Source organism: Thamnophis elegans, chromosome 14, assembly GCF_009769535.1.
Source record: "Thamnophis elegans isolate rThaEle1 chromosome 14, rThaEle1.pri, whole genome shotgun sequence".
Classification (NCBI taxonomy): domain Eukaryota; kingdom Metazoa; phylum Chordata; class Lepidosauria; order Squamata; family Colubridae; genus Thamnophis; species Thamnophis elegans.
Genome location: NC_045554.1, coordinates 260,964 through 273,699, shown reverse-complemented (window position 1 = coordinate 273,699; position 12,736 = coordinate 260,964). Strand labels below are relative to the sequence as shown.

At 58.4% G+C, this 12,736-nt stretch overlaps 3 protein-coding genes across 6 annotated transcripts in view; 1 reads left to right on the top strand and 2 right to left on the bottom strand.

Annotated features, from left to right (window-relative positions):
- Positions 1–72: 72 nt before the first annotated feature.
- On the bottom strand, positions 73–2,694 carry HMOX2 (heme oxygenase 2). 2 transcript variants are annotated; one of them, XM_032230304.1, is made up of 6 exons: positions 2,658–2,694; positions 2,296–2,458; positions 1,844–1,961; positions 980–1,471; positions 392–512; positions 73–319 (listed from the first exon to the last, which is right to left on the bottom strand). In XM_032230304.1, the coding sequence occupies exons 2-6, from the start codon at positions 2,412–2,414 to the stop codon at positions 189–191; spliced, it is 981 nt and encodes a 326-aa protein (XP_032086195.1). In that variant the 5' UTR covers positions 2,415–2,458; positions 2,658–2,694; the 3' UTR covers positions 73–188. The 2 variants fall into 2 exon arrangements, with proteins under 2 accessions (XP_032086195.1, XP_032086196.1); XM_032230305.1 differs by lacking the exon at positions 2,658–2,694 and having other exon boundaries at positions 2,296–2,500.
- A 638-nt stretch (positions 2,695–3,332) lies between these two features.
- On the bottom strand, positions 3,333–9,930 carry DNAJA3 (DnaJ heat shock protein family (Hsp40) member A3). Of its 2 annotated transcripts, XM_032230300.1 has the most exons (12): positions 9,714–9,930; positions 9,380–9,528; positions 8,479–8,562; positions 8,188–8,394; positions 7,242–7,394; positions 6,825–6,972; positions 6,178–6,242; positions 5,954–6,082; positions 5,423–5,538; positions 5,121–5,218; positions 4,087–4,205; positions 3,333–3,608 (listed from the first exon to the last, which is right to left on the bottom strand). In XM_032230300.1, exons 1-11 carry the CDS (start codon positions 9,889–9,891, stop codon positions 4,102–4,104), a joined length of 1,431 nt encoding a protein of 476 aa, XP_032086191.1. In that variant the 5' UTR covers positions 9,892–9,930; the 3' UTR covers positions 3,333–3,608; positions 4,087–4,101. The 2 variants fall into 2 exon arrangements, with proteins under 2 accessions (XP_032086191.1, XP_032086192.1); XM_032230301.1 differs by lacking the exon at positions 4,087–4,205 and having other exon boundaries at positions 9,714–9,927.
- A 412-nt stretch (positions 9,931–10,342) lies between these two features.
- LOC116517384 (mitochondrial import inner membrane translocase subunit TIM16-like) overlaps positions 10,343–12,736 on the top strand; it is a 28,752-nt gene continuing 26,358 nt past the window's right edge. The window contains exons 1-2 of one of the 2 annotated variants that reach the window (XM_032230292.1): positions 10,343–11,223; positions 12,507–12,600. In XM_032230292.1, the coding sequence (XP_032086183.1) occupies positions 11,164–11,223; positions 12,507–12,600 (154 nt within the window). In that variant the 5' untranslated portion in view covers positions 10,343–11,163. The remainder of the gene's footprint in view (positions 11,224–12,506; positions 12,601–12,736) is intronic. The other variant, XM_032230294.1, reaches the window with a different exon arrangement.

Genomic DNA, 12,736 nt, shown 5'->3' with positions numbered 1-12,736 from the left:
TCTCTCCCCCAGCCCATAGCTCAGAGTTTCTGATGAGTTCTGCTCCTAATTGTTTGGACACACAGGCGTTTGTACACTGGGTTTGGGTTTAATGTTTCCTCAATTAAATCCGGCATGAAAAATCCACTTATGTCAATGGAGAAAAGGAGCACTTTCTTCAAGGGCCGGTGGGTGGCCGGTGCCCAGCCTCACATCACGTACCAGGCTGCAATGCCAGCAGTGACCGCAACGCAGGCTGCCAAGACCAGCTGGACGGTGGGCAGCTTCAGGGCAGCCAGGGCGAGGTGGCAGGGGCAGGCGGCAGCGTCCTTGGAGCCGGCTGAGAGGAAGAGGACCGTTAGAGGCTGGAGGAAGCCGGAGGGGGGAGAAGGGAAATGGGGGGGGGACCTACCGAGTTTCGAGGAGTAGTAGGGGCACTTGCGCATGTCTCCCTTCCCATCATGCACTGGGAGGCCGCCATCTTGGGCTTCTTCTGGTAATAAAGCCCCGATCTTGTCCAGCTCCTCAAAGACCTGCAGACAAAGTCCAAGGTTGCCCTGAGCTGAAAGCCATCGCCAGGAGAGCTCAGCTGATCTGGGCCCAGCCGTTGTGGGCGCTTCTGGACTCTAGCCAGGCAGCAGCAAAGCAGAGCCGCCCCATAGCAGCAACCGCCTCCGAGAGCCATGGGCCCCAGGACTCTCTCTGCTCTCTGGAGCAGAAAGGCTGGCTTTGCTGCCAGAGGGTGCCAGGCCTGTCCCTCCGGGCGTCCAAGCAGGAGGCCGGCAGCAATTGGAGGTCTCCTGGCTTAAGCCCGAGAGGCCAGAAAATATGGCCCTCATTTGGGCCACAGAGAAAGCTGAACTTGGCACCGCTGGCTGTTTCGGGCGTGAGCTGAGGGAGAAGGCAACGGGCGGGCAGCCCCGCAGGGTCACCTGGCCTTGGGAGAAGAGCCCCCATCCAGCCCCAGGAGGATGGATTCAGGGCTTTAGCAGCCTCACACCTGCATGTTGAACTCAAAGGCCCGGTTGGCCTCCCTGACGATCCTCTCCTTGGTCTCCTGGGACACATCCAGGGCATTGAGCCGGGCTCGGTAGAACTGCTTGAACTGCTGGGGGTTGGAGATGTTTTCAAACATGTAGAAGTTGATCCCTTCTCCGCTGCTTGGCAACTTCAGGGCGCGCTGAGCCACCCTCTTCAGCACCTGGCCCCCAGAAAGGTCCCCCATGTAGCGGGTGTAGGCATGGGCCGCCAGCAGCTCCGGCTCCTGCTGCCCAACGTGATGGATGCGATCCACGTAGCGCTGGGTGGCTTCTGAGCACTGGATCTTCTCCTCCCAGCTCTCCCCGTACAGATACTCCAGGTCTCTGGCTAAGGCTTCCTTCCGGTGCAGCTCCAAGGGGAAATACAGAGGGGTGAAGCTGGGCTGGTCCTTGTTGCGCTCCATCTCCTCCTCCAGCGCAGAGTACGTGAAGTACAGGGCTGCTGTGCCCAGCTGCAAGGGAACAAAGGGACTATGAGAGGCCAGGGGATACCAGCCTACCCTCTTGTCCAAGCTATTGGACTGCTGTGCCCGAGGCCGCCTTGCTCCCTGAGGCCAAGGTGGCAAAAACAGCCCCCAGCTGGACCCCTCCGGGACCAAAGGAGGTTCCATTTTCAATGCTTTGTAAGCCAGGGAAAGGAGATACAAATCCATTCGAGGAGCCCAGAGAGATCTTCTGAGATGGAGGGTGAAGAAGCCAACCCTCTTCTGCCACAGATGCGGCTCTTCCGCTCCAGAGCAGGGCATCCATCCGAATGGGCTGAATTGGTCTCCTGACACCCCCCCCCCCCCGAAGACTCAGGACGTGGATGAAGCTGGACACACCTTGAAGAGCTCCCTCTTGATGCGTCCCTTCAGGAAATCTTTGACAAACTGGGTGTTCTCAGCCCGGTCGTGGGCCTCCTTGGTCCCTTCCTTCAGCAGCTCGGACAGGTCTGTGGGGCTGTGGAGAGAGAGGGGTCTGTCCTGGGGAGAGTGGCAGGGCCCCCCTGCAAGCTCACATCATCTGCAGGCAGCAGAGCAGGCCCTCGACTCTGGGGGACACCGAGCAGATCAGGCTTTGCACCACCAAGAACCCTCCCTCTCCCACCTTCTGCACCCCAGGCCCTGCCAGGCACAGGAGGGCTGAGTCAGACTGGCACGGGCAGCCCCGGAGGGGGCCAACGTCTCTGTGCGCCAGGATGAAGCGCCCCCCCCACCCCCCACCCCCAAGGCCGCCTCCTGTGGGGAAGCGCTCCGGCCCCCCCCTCGCCCCTCTGAGAAGTAGGAGACGCTACCTGGAGGTCTTCGCCTCCTCCTCCTCCTCCTCCTCCTCCTCCTCCTCCTCCTCCTCCTCTTCCTCCTCGAAAGAACGGCTCTCGGGCTCCTCCATCATCTCGGTAGCCTCGGTCGCCATGGCGCCTCGCCTGCTGGGCTGCAGTCCCGGTTCAGCTCCGACTCCTGCTCGGGGAGAGCCCGCCGCTATTTAGCCCCCCGGGGACCCCGCTGAGGCGTCGCAGTGCCCGAGCGGGGCCGTCGGGGGCGCAGCAGCCTCCATGGGAAGCGCCACGAAGGGAGGCTGCCTCGGGGGGCCCGCCGGGGAAGGGGCCGCCCCGCCTTTGCCGAGGGGCCGCGCGGGGGACGGAGGGCCGCCGCTCACCTGCCAGCCGCCGCCGCCGCCGCTCCTCCTCCTGCCCCCCCCCGCGCCTCTTCCGGTCACCCCGCGGCCGCCCGGCTGGCCCCGCCCCCCTCTGTCACGCGGACAAAGCTCTCTGAATATGCATGAGGCGCCTCCGGAGGCCCACAGCGCCCCCTGCAGGGCGGTGCGCAGCCGCTCCCGTCCGCCCTTCGGCCGAGGGGCGTCGGCAGAGCGAGAGGGGGCCCTGGGCGGTTGCAGGGCTGCGTCTCGCCCTCCAAGGGAGCGACTTCCGAAGGGCAGAGGCGGGCAGGTCCCTCCGGCGGTCCTTCTAGGGCAGTCCAGGATTTCCACGGAATCCGCCCGAGCAGCGGCCGGGAGAGCGAAGAGCTCTGGGGCTGCTGGGCCGGTCCGTCTTCTGAGGCTCCCCTGGAGATTGGCCGCTGCTCCTCTGCTTCTCAGCAGCCTGATTCATGTTCCTGCAGGCTGGGCTTCCCTTCCTGCTTCTGGGGCCGGGGATGAAGGCCAAGGCAGAGAATCACAGCGATTTCTTCCATTGCCCTGATCTCCAAGGGGCTCCTTCCACCCCGTCCACGGCTGGACCTCTCCCTTTTGGAGCAGAGCCCCCCCGGGGGGTGGGCAGATGGCTGGAGGCGGGTGAGGGGGGATTTGTTCAAAGCTCAAGACAGGACTCTGTACTCGGCACAAGGTAGCTTTATTTTTTCTCTCCGGGCCCCCCACCCACCCAGCAGTCTGCTCTGTTCAGGGAGAAACAAGTCCAGGAAGGCCAAGACCCTTTCACAACCCCCCCCCCTCCTTCGGCTGAAAAGGCTGCAATGTAACATCCAGGGGAGAGGCCTCCTTCCTTCAATGGAGCCATCGGGCGGTGGGCTTTCAATGCGTCTCCCTCTTCAGTTCCATCACGCCTTCCAAGCTGCTCCTGCCCCATCATCTAGTTTCCGGTGGAACGTTTACCTGCAGGAAGAGGGAGGCCTGTGACTTCCACAGAGACTGTGGGCGGATCTAGTCAACCGTTCTCTCAATAGCCAAGCCGCGACCAGCCCCAAAAGTCACTTCTGAGGCTTGGATTTGCTGCAATGTTTTGGGGAGGCTCATAGATGCAAGAATTGAGGGATGTTTAGCTAAATGCAAGCTCTTCTGCAACGATACCAGGAGACTTTAGTATAATACCAAGGGACGGAAACTACAGCTACTAATGCCCACTCCTCTGATCCCTCAGCTGCTGCCCCGCGAGTGCTGGGAGCAAGATGAAGCAGCTTGGGGGTGCAAGAAAAGACCCAAGGTGTCTGTCCAGTCACCAGCAAGGAACATGGCTGCTCCGGAGAGGTTTTCCTACAGCTTCACCCTCTCTCCCTCCCTCCCTCCCTCCCCCGTTCCTGCAAACAGCGAACACAGAGACCTGTGCATGGAAAGATCACAAGAGGCTTCGTACCTCTGGTGCAGTTAATCAGAAGCTAAACATTTTCTTAAGTTTAGCTAGGAATCCCTCTGTGCCGTCCCCTGCCTCAGGCCTCTCTTCGCCTGCCCCTGTGCTAGCCGTGCCCCTGCCACCTAGACACAAATAGCAGAGAGCTTGGTCAATACACGTTGTGAGAAGGATCCCCGTCCGCCTTGGGCCATTTCCCAGCCTGGGGGGGGGGGGGAGTTGAAGCTGAGAAGATGCCTCCCTTCCTCAGGCCGTATTTGCCCAGGACACGGGGAATGTTCAAATGACAGCTCCTGTCGTACTATACATGGTTGCTGAGACTTCCTGCACACAGCCACAATTCTGGCTGTCTCCTCATTACGGTTTTATTTCTATCGCTTATCCTTTGGCTTCCCTATTCTTTCACCGACTGCAAAACTATGATCTCAACAAAGGTATGCATTCTAACACACGTCAGTGTCAAGGAGAAACATCTGTGTATGACAGCAGAGCTCCTCCCCTCTCCCTGGTGGGCTTACTAAACTGCTCTGAATGTCTTGGTGAGCATAAAACTCAGGCCCTGAATCCGTGGAAAGACAAGAGTGCTGATGAAATGGAAATCAGCTGATTGCATCTTGTGGGTCACTATGGGGCCGGCAAAGCTGTACAGGAAGGCCAAAAACTGCTCTCAGTTTTGGGGGGATTTGTTCCCACTACTAAACCATCAGCCGGCCATGCGGCCAACTCGTGCACTGCACTAATTCCAGGGGTCAGTAAAGTTCAATGCATTGCTGAAGCCCAGAAAACTGAGCAAAGCACAGATGAACTAATGGTGGGTACCCCTATTAGGCAAATACAGGTTAACCTTTACCTGCCTAAGGACAAACGGCCACCCCATCTGAGTAGAAGGCTGTGCCTTCCAGAATTTTGTAGTTCCACCGCAGTCAACATCATTCAAGGCCACAATTTACACCACCGGAGCCAGCAGTTCAACTACAATCAAAGACGACCTGCTAGCCCCAAAGTATAGCCAAGATCTGACAGCTCCACAGCCTCCTCACCAGTGGTTGTGCTGGCGATGCCATTCACAGTCCCTTCTACATCAGCTTCATCTTCTGCGTAGCTCAACATCAAGGCTCGCTGGCGATCCGTCAGCCTCCTGCAGGGGAGGGAGGGAGAGGGAGATGGAGAGAGTGCACTAAGTCCGGTCAATGGAGGGCACCGGAGGAAAGCCAGCCTCTCTGGGCATGGAGGTCTTGCAAAAGCGACAGACTGAGGCTTCTCCCTGCCTCAAAGGCCCCTTTTCATGCCACCCATTACCTCTTCTACCCTCTCCCCCAAAATGCCCGGTCTTCTCACTCACTTGGGCACTTTGATCTTGATATGAAGGTAGTGGTCTCCATAACCGTAGCTGTTCACTCTGGGAATTCCCTTCCCACTCATCCGAATCCTCTGCTCAGCCTGAATGCCAGGAGGGATCTATGAAAGCACAGGAAAAAGATTAAAGCTTTTCAGATGTTTGTCCCTCAATGCTCCTGAACTCTTACTGTCTCTCGTAAATGTGAGAATCAGCCACCGTTACCAAAGCACTTGTGGGAGTGAACATTCCAAGATTTAGCACCCTGGACTCTACATAGAACATCACAGAAAATGTCCATTTTCTCTTGAAGCAAAATGAGGGCAGGAAACTGAAAATACCAACGGAGCAGCAAATGACCACAGCTGCTGCAGAACAGAAGCACCAATCTCATCCTTTCCATGCAGAAACACAGACAGAGCCACAGGAAAGAAACACAGCTTTCCGTGCAAAAGAATAACATCCTCTTCATGCTTTGGGGGTCTCTAATCACAGATGAGCCATTTCCTTGTCCTGCATTTGTGGCAAGGGACATACCAGAACGTTGATCGTCTCATACAGGCCGGGCGACCTTGCTGTCCCTCCAAGAAGAGCTTGTGCTATGGAGATGAAGAGGTCGGAGTGGATATCAGCACCGTCTCTTCGGAACACGGGGCTTTTCTGAACCTGGAAGCAGGGACAGTTCAATGACTCAGCAAGTGCGGGCGGCCAACCAGTTTTAAGCGTGGCATGACATGGCAAAGCTGCAGGCCGGTACGTACCCTGAAGGTAATGAAAACTTCTTTCCGCCCGACAGGCATCCGAATGGTCTGCCCATCCTCCACACCTAAAGCCGAACAAAGGCACTCAGGGTTACCTTTCACCCAGCGCTTCGTTTTCCCTTCCCCTCTCATGGAAACTCTGATTCGGAGGCTGAAGACATTAGGATCACGTTCTTAATGCTTGGAGCTGCCCAGCTCTGGTTTCTGCAAGGACCGATATTCTTCCCTGCTGCTTCACTTCAGAAGAGCAGCCCTAGGAGCACTCAGTGTTGTAATATAGTTCCTTGTGTACGTGTGTGTCCTCCATAGCCCAGTTCATACCAGGGCATGCAGAGCCACGCTGAACCACACAGGAGAAAACAAACTCCTAAAACCCCATAACATCCTGATAGTGCATAACATAACATTCTGAGATGTGCCCTACCAATGACGCCCAGGATTTGACCATATATAGACAGAACTTCCCTGAGCAGTAGATTAGAAATTGTACTTTTACAGACTGTTTTTAACCACATGCTGATTGCTCCTCCTGCCTTTGTCCTATCTCAATAAAAGGGGCTCTGAGACTCTCATCTGGGTCGCTCCATCCCGAGAAAATTTGTCTCCTGTCTTTTCTCAACATTGGCCTCATGGGCGAACATACACACCTGCTGGGACCGGGACCATCACTATCTTCTTCTGTTTGGTTTGGCCAGAGCCACGACAAATCACACATGGGTTAGTTACAACTGAGCCACGCCCACTGCACCGCCGACACGTTGAACGCATGACGAACGGGCCTGTGTTGATCGTCTCCTGTCCAAAAGAAGAGGAAAGGTGAGGTGCCAGGAAATTTCATTCTGTTGTAATGGCTTCTCCAACACCTCCTCAGAAAACAAGGGGTTGCGGCAAAGTCTCCAAGCAGGGAGTGAGGAGGCAGATGGGGGGGTGGGGGAATTGGACCCCAGTCAGCACATCATTATCAGGACCCATAACTGTCTGTAGCAAGGAATCGGCTTTCTGAAGCACCGAGGTGGCCAGTCGTTCCCTGCACCAAAGCTTGCCGACACCTTCCCTGCCCTTACTGTGCCAGTCCCGTTGCAGTAGGAGCAATGCACTACTCTGGTGCCCGGTTCATGCCCTTTGCCATCACAGCGCTGGCAATTGTCATTGATGTTCACTGTGATCTGCTTGTTGACGCCCTTTGCTGCCTGGCTGAATGTCAGATCCATGATGTACTACAGAAGAGGGGGAAAAAATCAGTGTTTGGAGCTCATAGGTCCAAGCCAACATTTTGCATAACATGTAGAACAAAAGAAAAAATACAAATCTGTCTAGATTGAGAAAAAGTACTCTGGCACCTTTCAGAAAATTAATTATATGTATGAACAGGGAGAGGGGCATTTTGGTGCAATGATTAAGGCACTCCTGTTTGCAGTCGTGCCTTAGGCACAGAAGCAGCGGGTGACTTTCAGGCAGCCCTTCTCTCTCAGCCCTAGGAAGAAGGCAAAGAAAATCTTGCCAAGAAAACTGCAGGGCCCAGTCCAGGCAATCACCAGAAGCCAACTCTTTCGCTTTGTACCAAAGCAGACCAACCAACCAAAGAGACCAACACAATACAAATCAAATTTGCTAATCATAATAAATCACAAATCAAATTTGTAACCGACTTCTTCACACTATTTTCTCTTGAAAACACATCTTTAACATATTTCTCCATTATTGTTTCCCTCTTAAAATCTAAATATCAGAAAGGACAACTACGGAATTTGAATAAAAATACTGTTCAGTCTACCATGAATGTGGGTAAAATCATTGTAATTGTTAAATGCACCTCTGATTCCCTTCAGATGGCAAAACCTCAATTTGAGTGATCATTGAGGAGTGAATTTATCTGTTAATTGTGAATATCTGGTAGTTCCTAAAGATTCATCATTTGCATAGGATTTCTTATGCAGATGTTAAAACAGGAGGAGTGAAAGGCCTAAGGGAGTAGACACACCAGCGGTCTGGGCTGCAATTCATCTTTACCTCCTGGGGCTGGTCAAAGACGGTGCTAAAGTCTCCGAAGGGGGACTGCGAGAACTCGCCAAAGATCTTCCTGAACAGCTCCTCAGGGTCAATGGTTGGGCCAGTGTGCCTGTACTGCTGCCCGGAACCTGCCGAGCCAGAGCCGAAGCCAAAGTCCGCTGTACCGTAAGCATCATACTGCTTCCGCTTTACTTCATCTCCCAAGACCTACCAAGGAGACAAGAGCTCAGTCATCTAGGGGATCCAGTTCCCAAGCCGTGAAGAAGGGTAAAGGGGAGGGCCGTAAGCTACCTCGTAGGCCTCAGCCAATTGAGAAAACTTTTCCTTTGCTTTAGGGTCATCCTTATTGGTGTCAGGATGATACTTCTTGGCCAGCTAAGCAAAGAAACAAAAACACAAAAGTAAAAATTGTGGACAAGAGATTGCCATTCCTGTCTGGGTGTGTTGGGAATTCATGCAATGAATCGTAAATCAGCTATATTGAACTGTTAAAATAAGTTTTTATCTTCTGGGGTATTTTGGCTCAGATAGTATTTTAGATACGAAAAAAGTTACTTCATTTCTACCACAGATCATAATCATATGCACTGAGCACCGCACATTAGTAGTGCAGTTCAGAATCCTTAGAAGTAACGGCCTTGCAAAAGCCGAATGAAACAAAAGAGGGTTTAAAGCAACAGGGTAAATCTCAGTGGCCTTCATCAGCAATAGTAGCCAAGGAACACAACTGCAACCTTGCTGGATCAGATGCAGCTCTTCCTATTCCAGTAATTTGCCCACAAGTAGCCAGTGATTGTGCCCCCTCCTTTCCTTTGGTTCCGCAGCAAACACTTAGAAATCAGCCTGGGAATGTCAGAATAATCCAACATTACAGAATGGATTCCCCAAGCGCTACTCTTATATGACAAAACCTCAGTCACGATGGGAGGCTGCCGTTCATTTTACCTCTCCTTTGCTTCCGAGTACATGAAAGGAACAGAAATATAAAGGAAGCCAGCTTTTAAGCAATTACTAGCCCCAAATGATGGAGGCAGGGTTGAGAAGGGGGCAGGACACGATGCCAGCCCTAAAGCCGGAGAGGAAAGAGACTCGCATGCAGGATGGGGAGGAGGGGGCTCTACTGGCCACTGCTATTTGCCCCCTTTTGGTCAGACACGCGCTGCCCCGCATCCCCTCCGAGAAGCCGCCGTGCCTGGTAATAGGCTTTCTTGATCTCCTTCTGGCTGGCGGAGCGAGGCACTCCCAGAATCTGGTAATAATCCTCTTTGCTGCTGCTGGAGGAGGAGAAGGAGCGGCTGGTGTGGAAGGAGGCCGCCCAGACGAGAGGAAGCGGTCGGGTTCCTGTGCAAAGCGGAGCAGAGGGCGGTCAAGGCGGCTGCCGGCGCCGAAGGAGATCGGATCCCCCCGTCGGCTGCGCCAAGGCCGAGCCTAGTGAGCCGAGGGCCCGGCGTCGACTGGCCGGGCCGGCGAGAGGAGCTCCTCCTCGGAGGCGCGCTTGCCACTCCCGGGGCTCCCCGGCCTCTTACCGCAGCGGTTTCCCACCCGCGGCGCCAGGGCCGCGCGAGAGGCGACGGGGGCCACGCTCCGCCAGCGGGCAAGAGCCAACACCAGCGCCAGGCGTCGCGGCTCCCCGCCGCCCGCCCGGCAGCTCCCGGCAGCGGTTGCCGCCTCCGCCAGCCAACGTGAGACGCACCCGGCCGCCATCTTGCGTTGCTCTGCCGCAGTGCGCCTGCGCTCGCCAGCCCGGTAAGCCGGGAGTCCGAGTGCGCAAGCGCGCAGTCCCGTGGTAGGAGAGGGCGTAGCCGACCTTTCTCGGAGGTCAATCCCGCCGATGCTGACAGGCTGCTCCTGGGTCCTAGTAACCCCCCCTGTTCTCGGTCGAGGCGCGGGGATGGGTTTGGTGGCTGCAGGCTGCGTGTCCGGAGCGACCGTCTGGAGGCGGCTTCGCTCTGGACTCCGGCCCTGCGCCCCTGCCTGCCCACCCCCTCCGCCCACAGGGCTCCCGCGAAGCGGTTCTGGCCACTAGCCCAGAGGGCGGTCATTGGTCGGCGTCCTTCAGAGGTGCTTCGGGGAAAGGCGCTTCGGCCGCAGCCCCCGGAGCAGGGCTGGCCAGAGGGAAGCAGAGCCGGAGACCAGGCGCGGTCTCCCCCTTAAGCCCGGTGGGAGAGGGTGGGAGCGCCGCCGGTCCAAGCGGAGGGCGGGCTTGGCCGAGGCAGGGACCGCGCAGCTGCGCTCCACCCCGGGACAGGTGGGAGCTGCTTCTCGCCTTTCGCCACGAGCCTCCCTGCCGGAGCGGAGAGAATCCCGCTTTGCGAGCTCGGTGCTAATAGTGGAAGGGGGTTATATGGTTGGGAAGGGCCCCCATTGAAGGAGCCGCAGCAGGGCCGGCTGGGGACAGAGCGTCCGTGGGGTGGGCAGGAGGCGCCCGCGAAGGAGGGGTTTTGGGTGGCCCCTGCTGGCCCCCAAGCCGCCCTTCGGACAGACGCCCGGCCATCGGGCTCCCCGGGGCCGAAGGGCCGCTGAAATCGCCGACGGAGAGCCAGTTAAAGAGTCCCAGAAGCCGGTCTAGAGAGAAAGCCGGATAAACGGGGGAGAAGGGCTGGGGAAGCCGTCGGAGGGAGCGGCCGATGCGAGGCTTCTCAGGCGGCCTCGAGGGCTGGCTGGCACTGCGCTTGTCCGGTTCGCAGCTGCCGGGAGTAGTGCTCAGCGCGGCCCCGCCAGAAGCCCCTTGCAGCCGTGGCGGCTGGACACGGGCTTTCAGCGGGAGGCTCCGCCGCCGGCGCCCGGCCAGCTGCTCCCCAAGAAAGCGCTCCTCCTGCCCGGTTGATCGGCCGTGGCTTTCGGCAGCGCGACGCTGCTGAGCCTGTGGCGGGCGGCCCCTCCCCTCGGAGGCTTCTGGGGCCCGCGTGGGCGCGCCGAGGGCGGGGCCTCCGTGGAATCGGACCGAGGCTGGACGGCGGCGGCGGCGGCGGCGGCATGAGCCTGTTCAGGGTGTCCAAGTTCCGGCACGCCGAGGCCAAAGTGGCCCGCAAGGAGGTGGGTGGGCGGGCGTGGTCGTCAGCCGTGCTTACCGCCGGATCGTCTCCCCGGTGAACCGCCGCCCCCACCTGCCGGTTCCCTCCTCGCCCCTCCCCACGGTGGGCTCCATGGGGAGGAAGGGAGCGGCTCTGCCCTCGGCGATCCCACTGAAGAGGGACGCCGGCGCTTCCGGAGGCCCGCCCGGCTGCCGGCTGAGCCGTGCTCGCGTGGGCGCCTCCCGAGACACGGTCAGGCCTCGCCCAGGGGAGCCGCGGCCGCCCTCCCGGCTACTTCTTGGCCGCGGGGCAGCTCCGACGAGCCGAAGGGAAGTCGCCGGGACTGCATCCGGGGAAGCCTCGCCCTGCAAATTAGCCGGTCGGGGGGCGAGCAAGGCGGCTTCCCCGAGAGCCCCTCGCTGCGATGAGGCTGGCTGGGCTGGGACCGGATGCCCGCTGCCAACGGGGCTGGGGCGCTCGGCAGGTGCCTTGCCGCTTTCGCTGCAGCCGGAAAGCGGAGCTGCCGGGGTTCGCAGGCCAAGCAGCAGCGGGGGATGCGCCGAGCATCGCATGTGGCGAAGCCGGAGCCCTGGCTAGGGAGGGCGGGTTAGCCCTCCTCTCGGCGCCGGAAAAAGCTTCGAAGAGCCTCTTCAAGCGGAGCCGCCTTGGCCGCTGAAGCTTCCGGCTGCAGAGGAAGCGCCCGAAGGGCTGTTTCTGCGGGGCTCCCGTTCTCTGCGTCGGCGCCTGTTTGGTTCTCGGGGCCGCCTGGGACAGCGAACACCCGGCTTCCGCGGCGCTCTGTTCTAGAGACGCTCCCCGTGTGGGAGCCTGGCCCGGGCGGCGGGCAAGCGCGGGACCTCCTGGGAGTTGCTGGCCTGGCCGTTTTCCCGGCCATGGCAGCGGGCGGAGCCGGTCTCCGTCTCCCCGGGAAGCTGCTTCAGGAACCGCTGAAGGGGGGGAGGGGGCAGGGAAATAGAATCTGGGCCTCAGAGGAAGAATGGGGGAGGCCGCCCCCCAGGTTGGCAGCCCATTGGCAGCGCTCCAGCCGCAGGTTGACAAGGAGGCTTTTCTGGTTCCCTCTTGGGACAGTTTGGCCACTCAGTGGGGAGAAGCCCTTCTGCCTGTCCTTGGCTGTGCCCCGCCCACTCTGCCCCTTCAGCCCCCCCCCCCAAGTGAGAAAGCTGCCCTTCACTCAGGGCCAGATGCCCCCACCCCCACCCCCTTGCCTTCTGGCTCTTGGGAGAATGTGGGTCTGTGGAGGCCTTTCCTCCCCTCCCCCAGCTTGCTCCCCTCTCTGCCCAACAGGCCTGGATTGGAGGTTTCCAGAGCAGCGGCCCCTCAGGGAAGCCCCACATCAAGGCCAATGCCCGCTGGATCGCATTCAGCACAGACCTGGCAGGTAAGAGGAGCCCAGCCTACTTTTCCCACTTGCCCTTTGACCTGGCAAGGAGTTTGCAGAACCCCCCCCCCTCCCAGGCGTCCCTTCTGAAGGGGGGGAGGTCCCTTTCCTTCTGGCCCCCGTTTTCTCCTTCTGC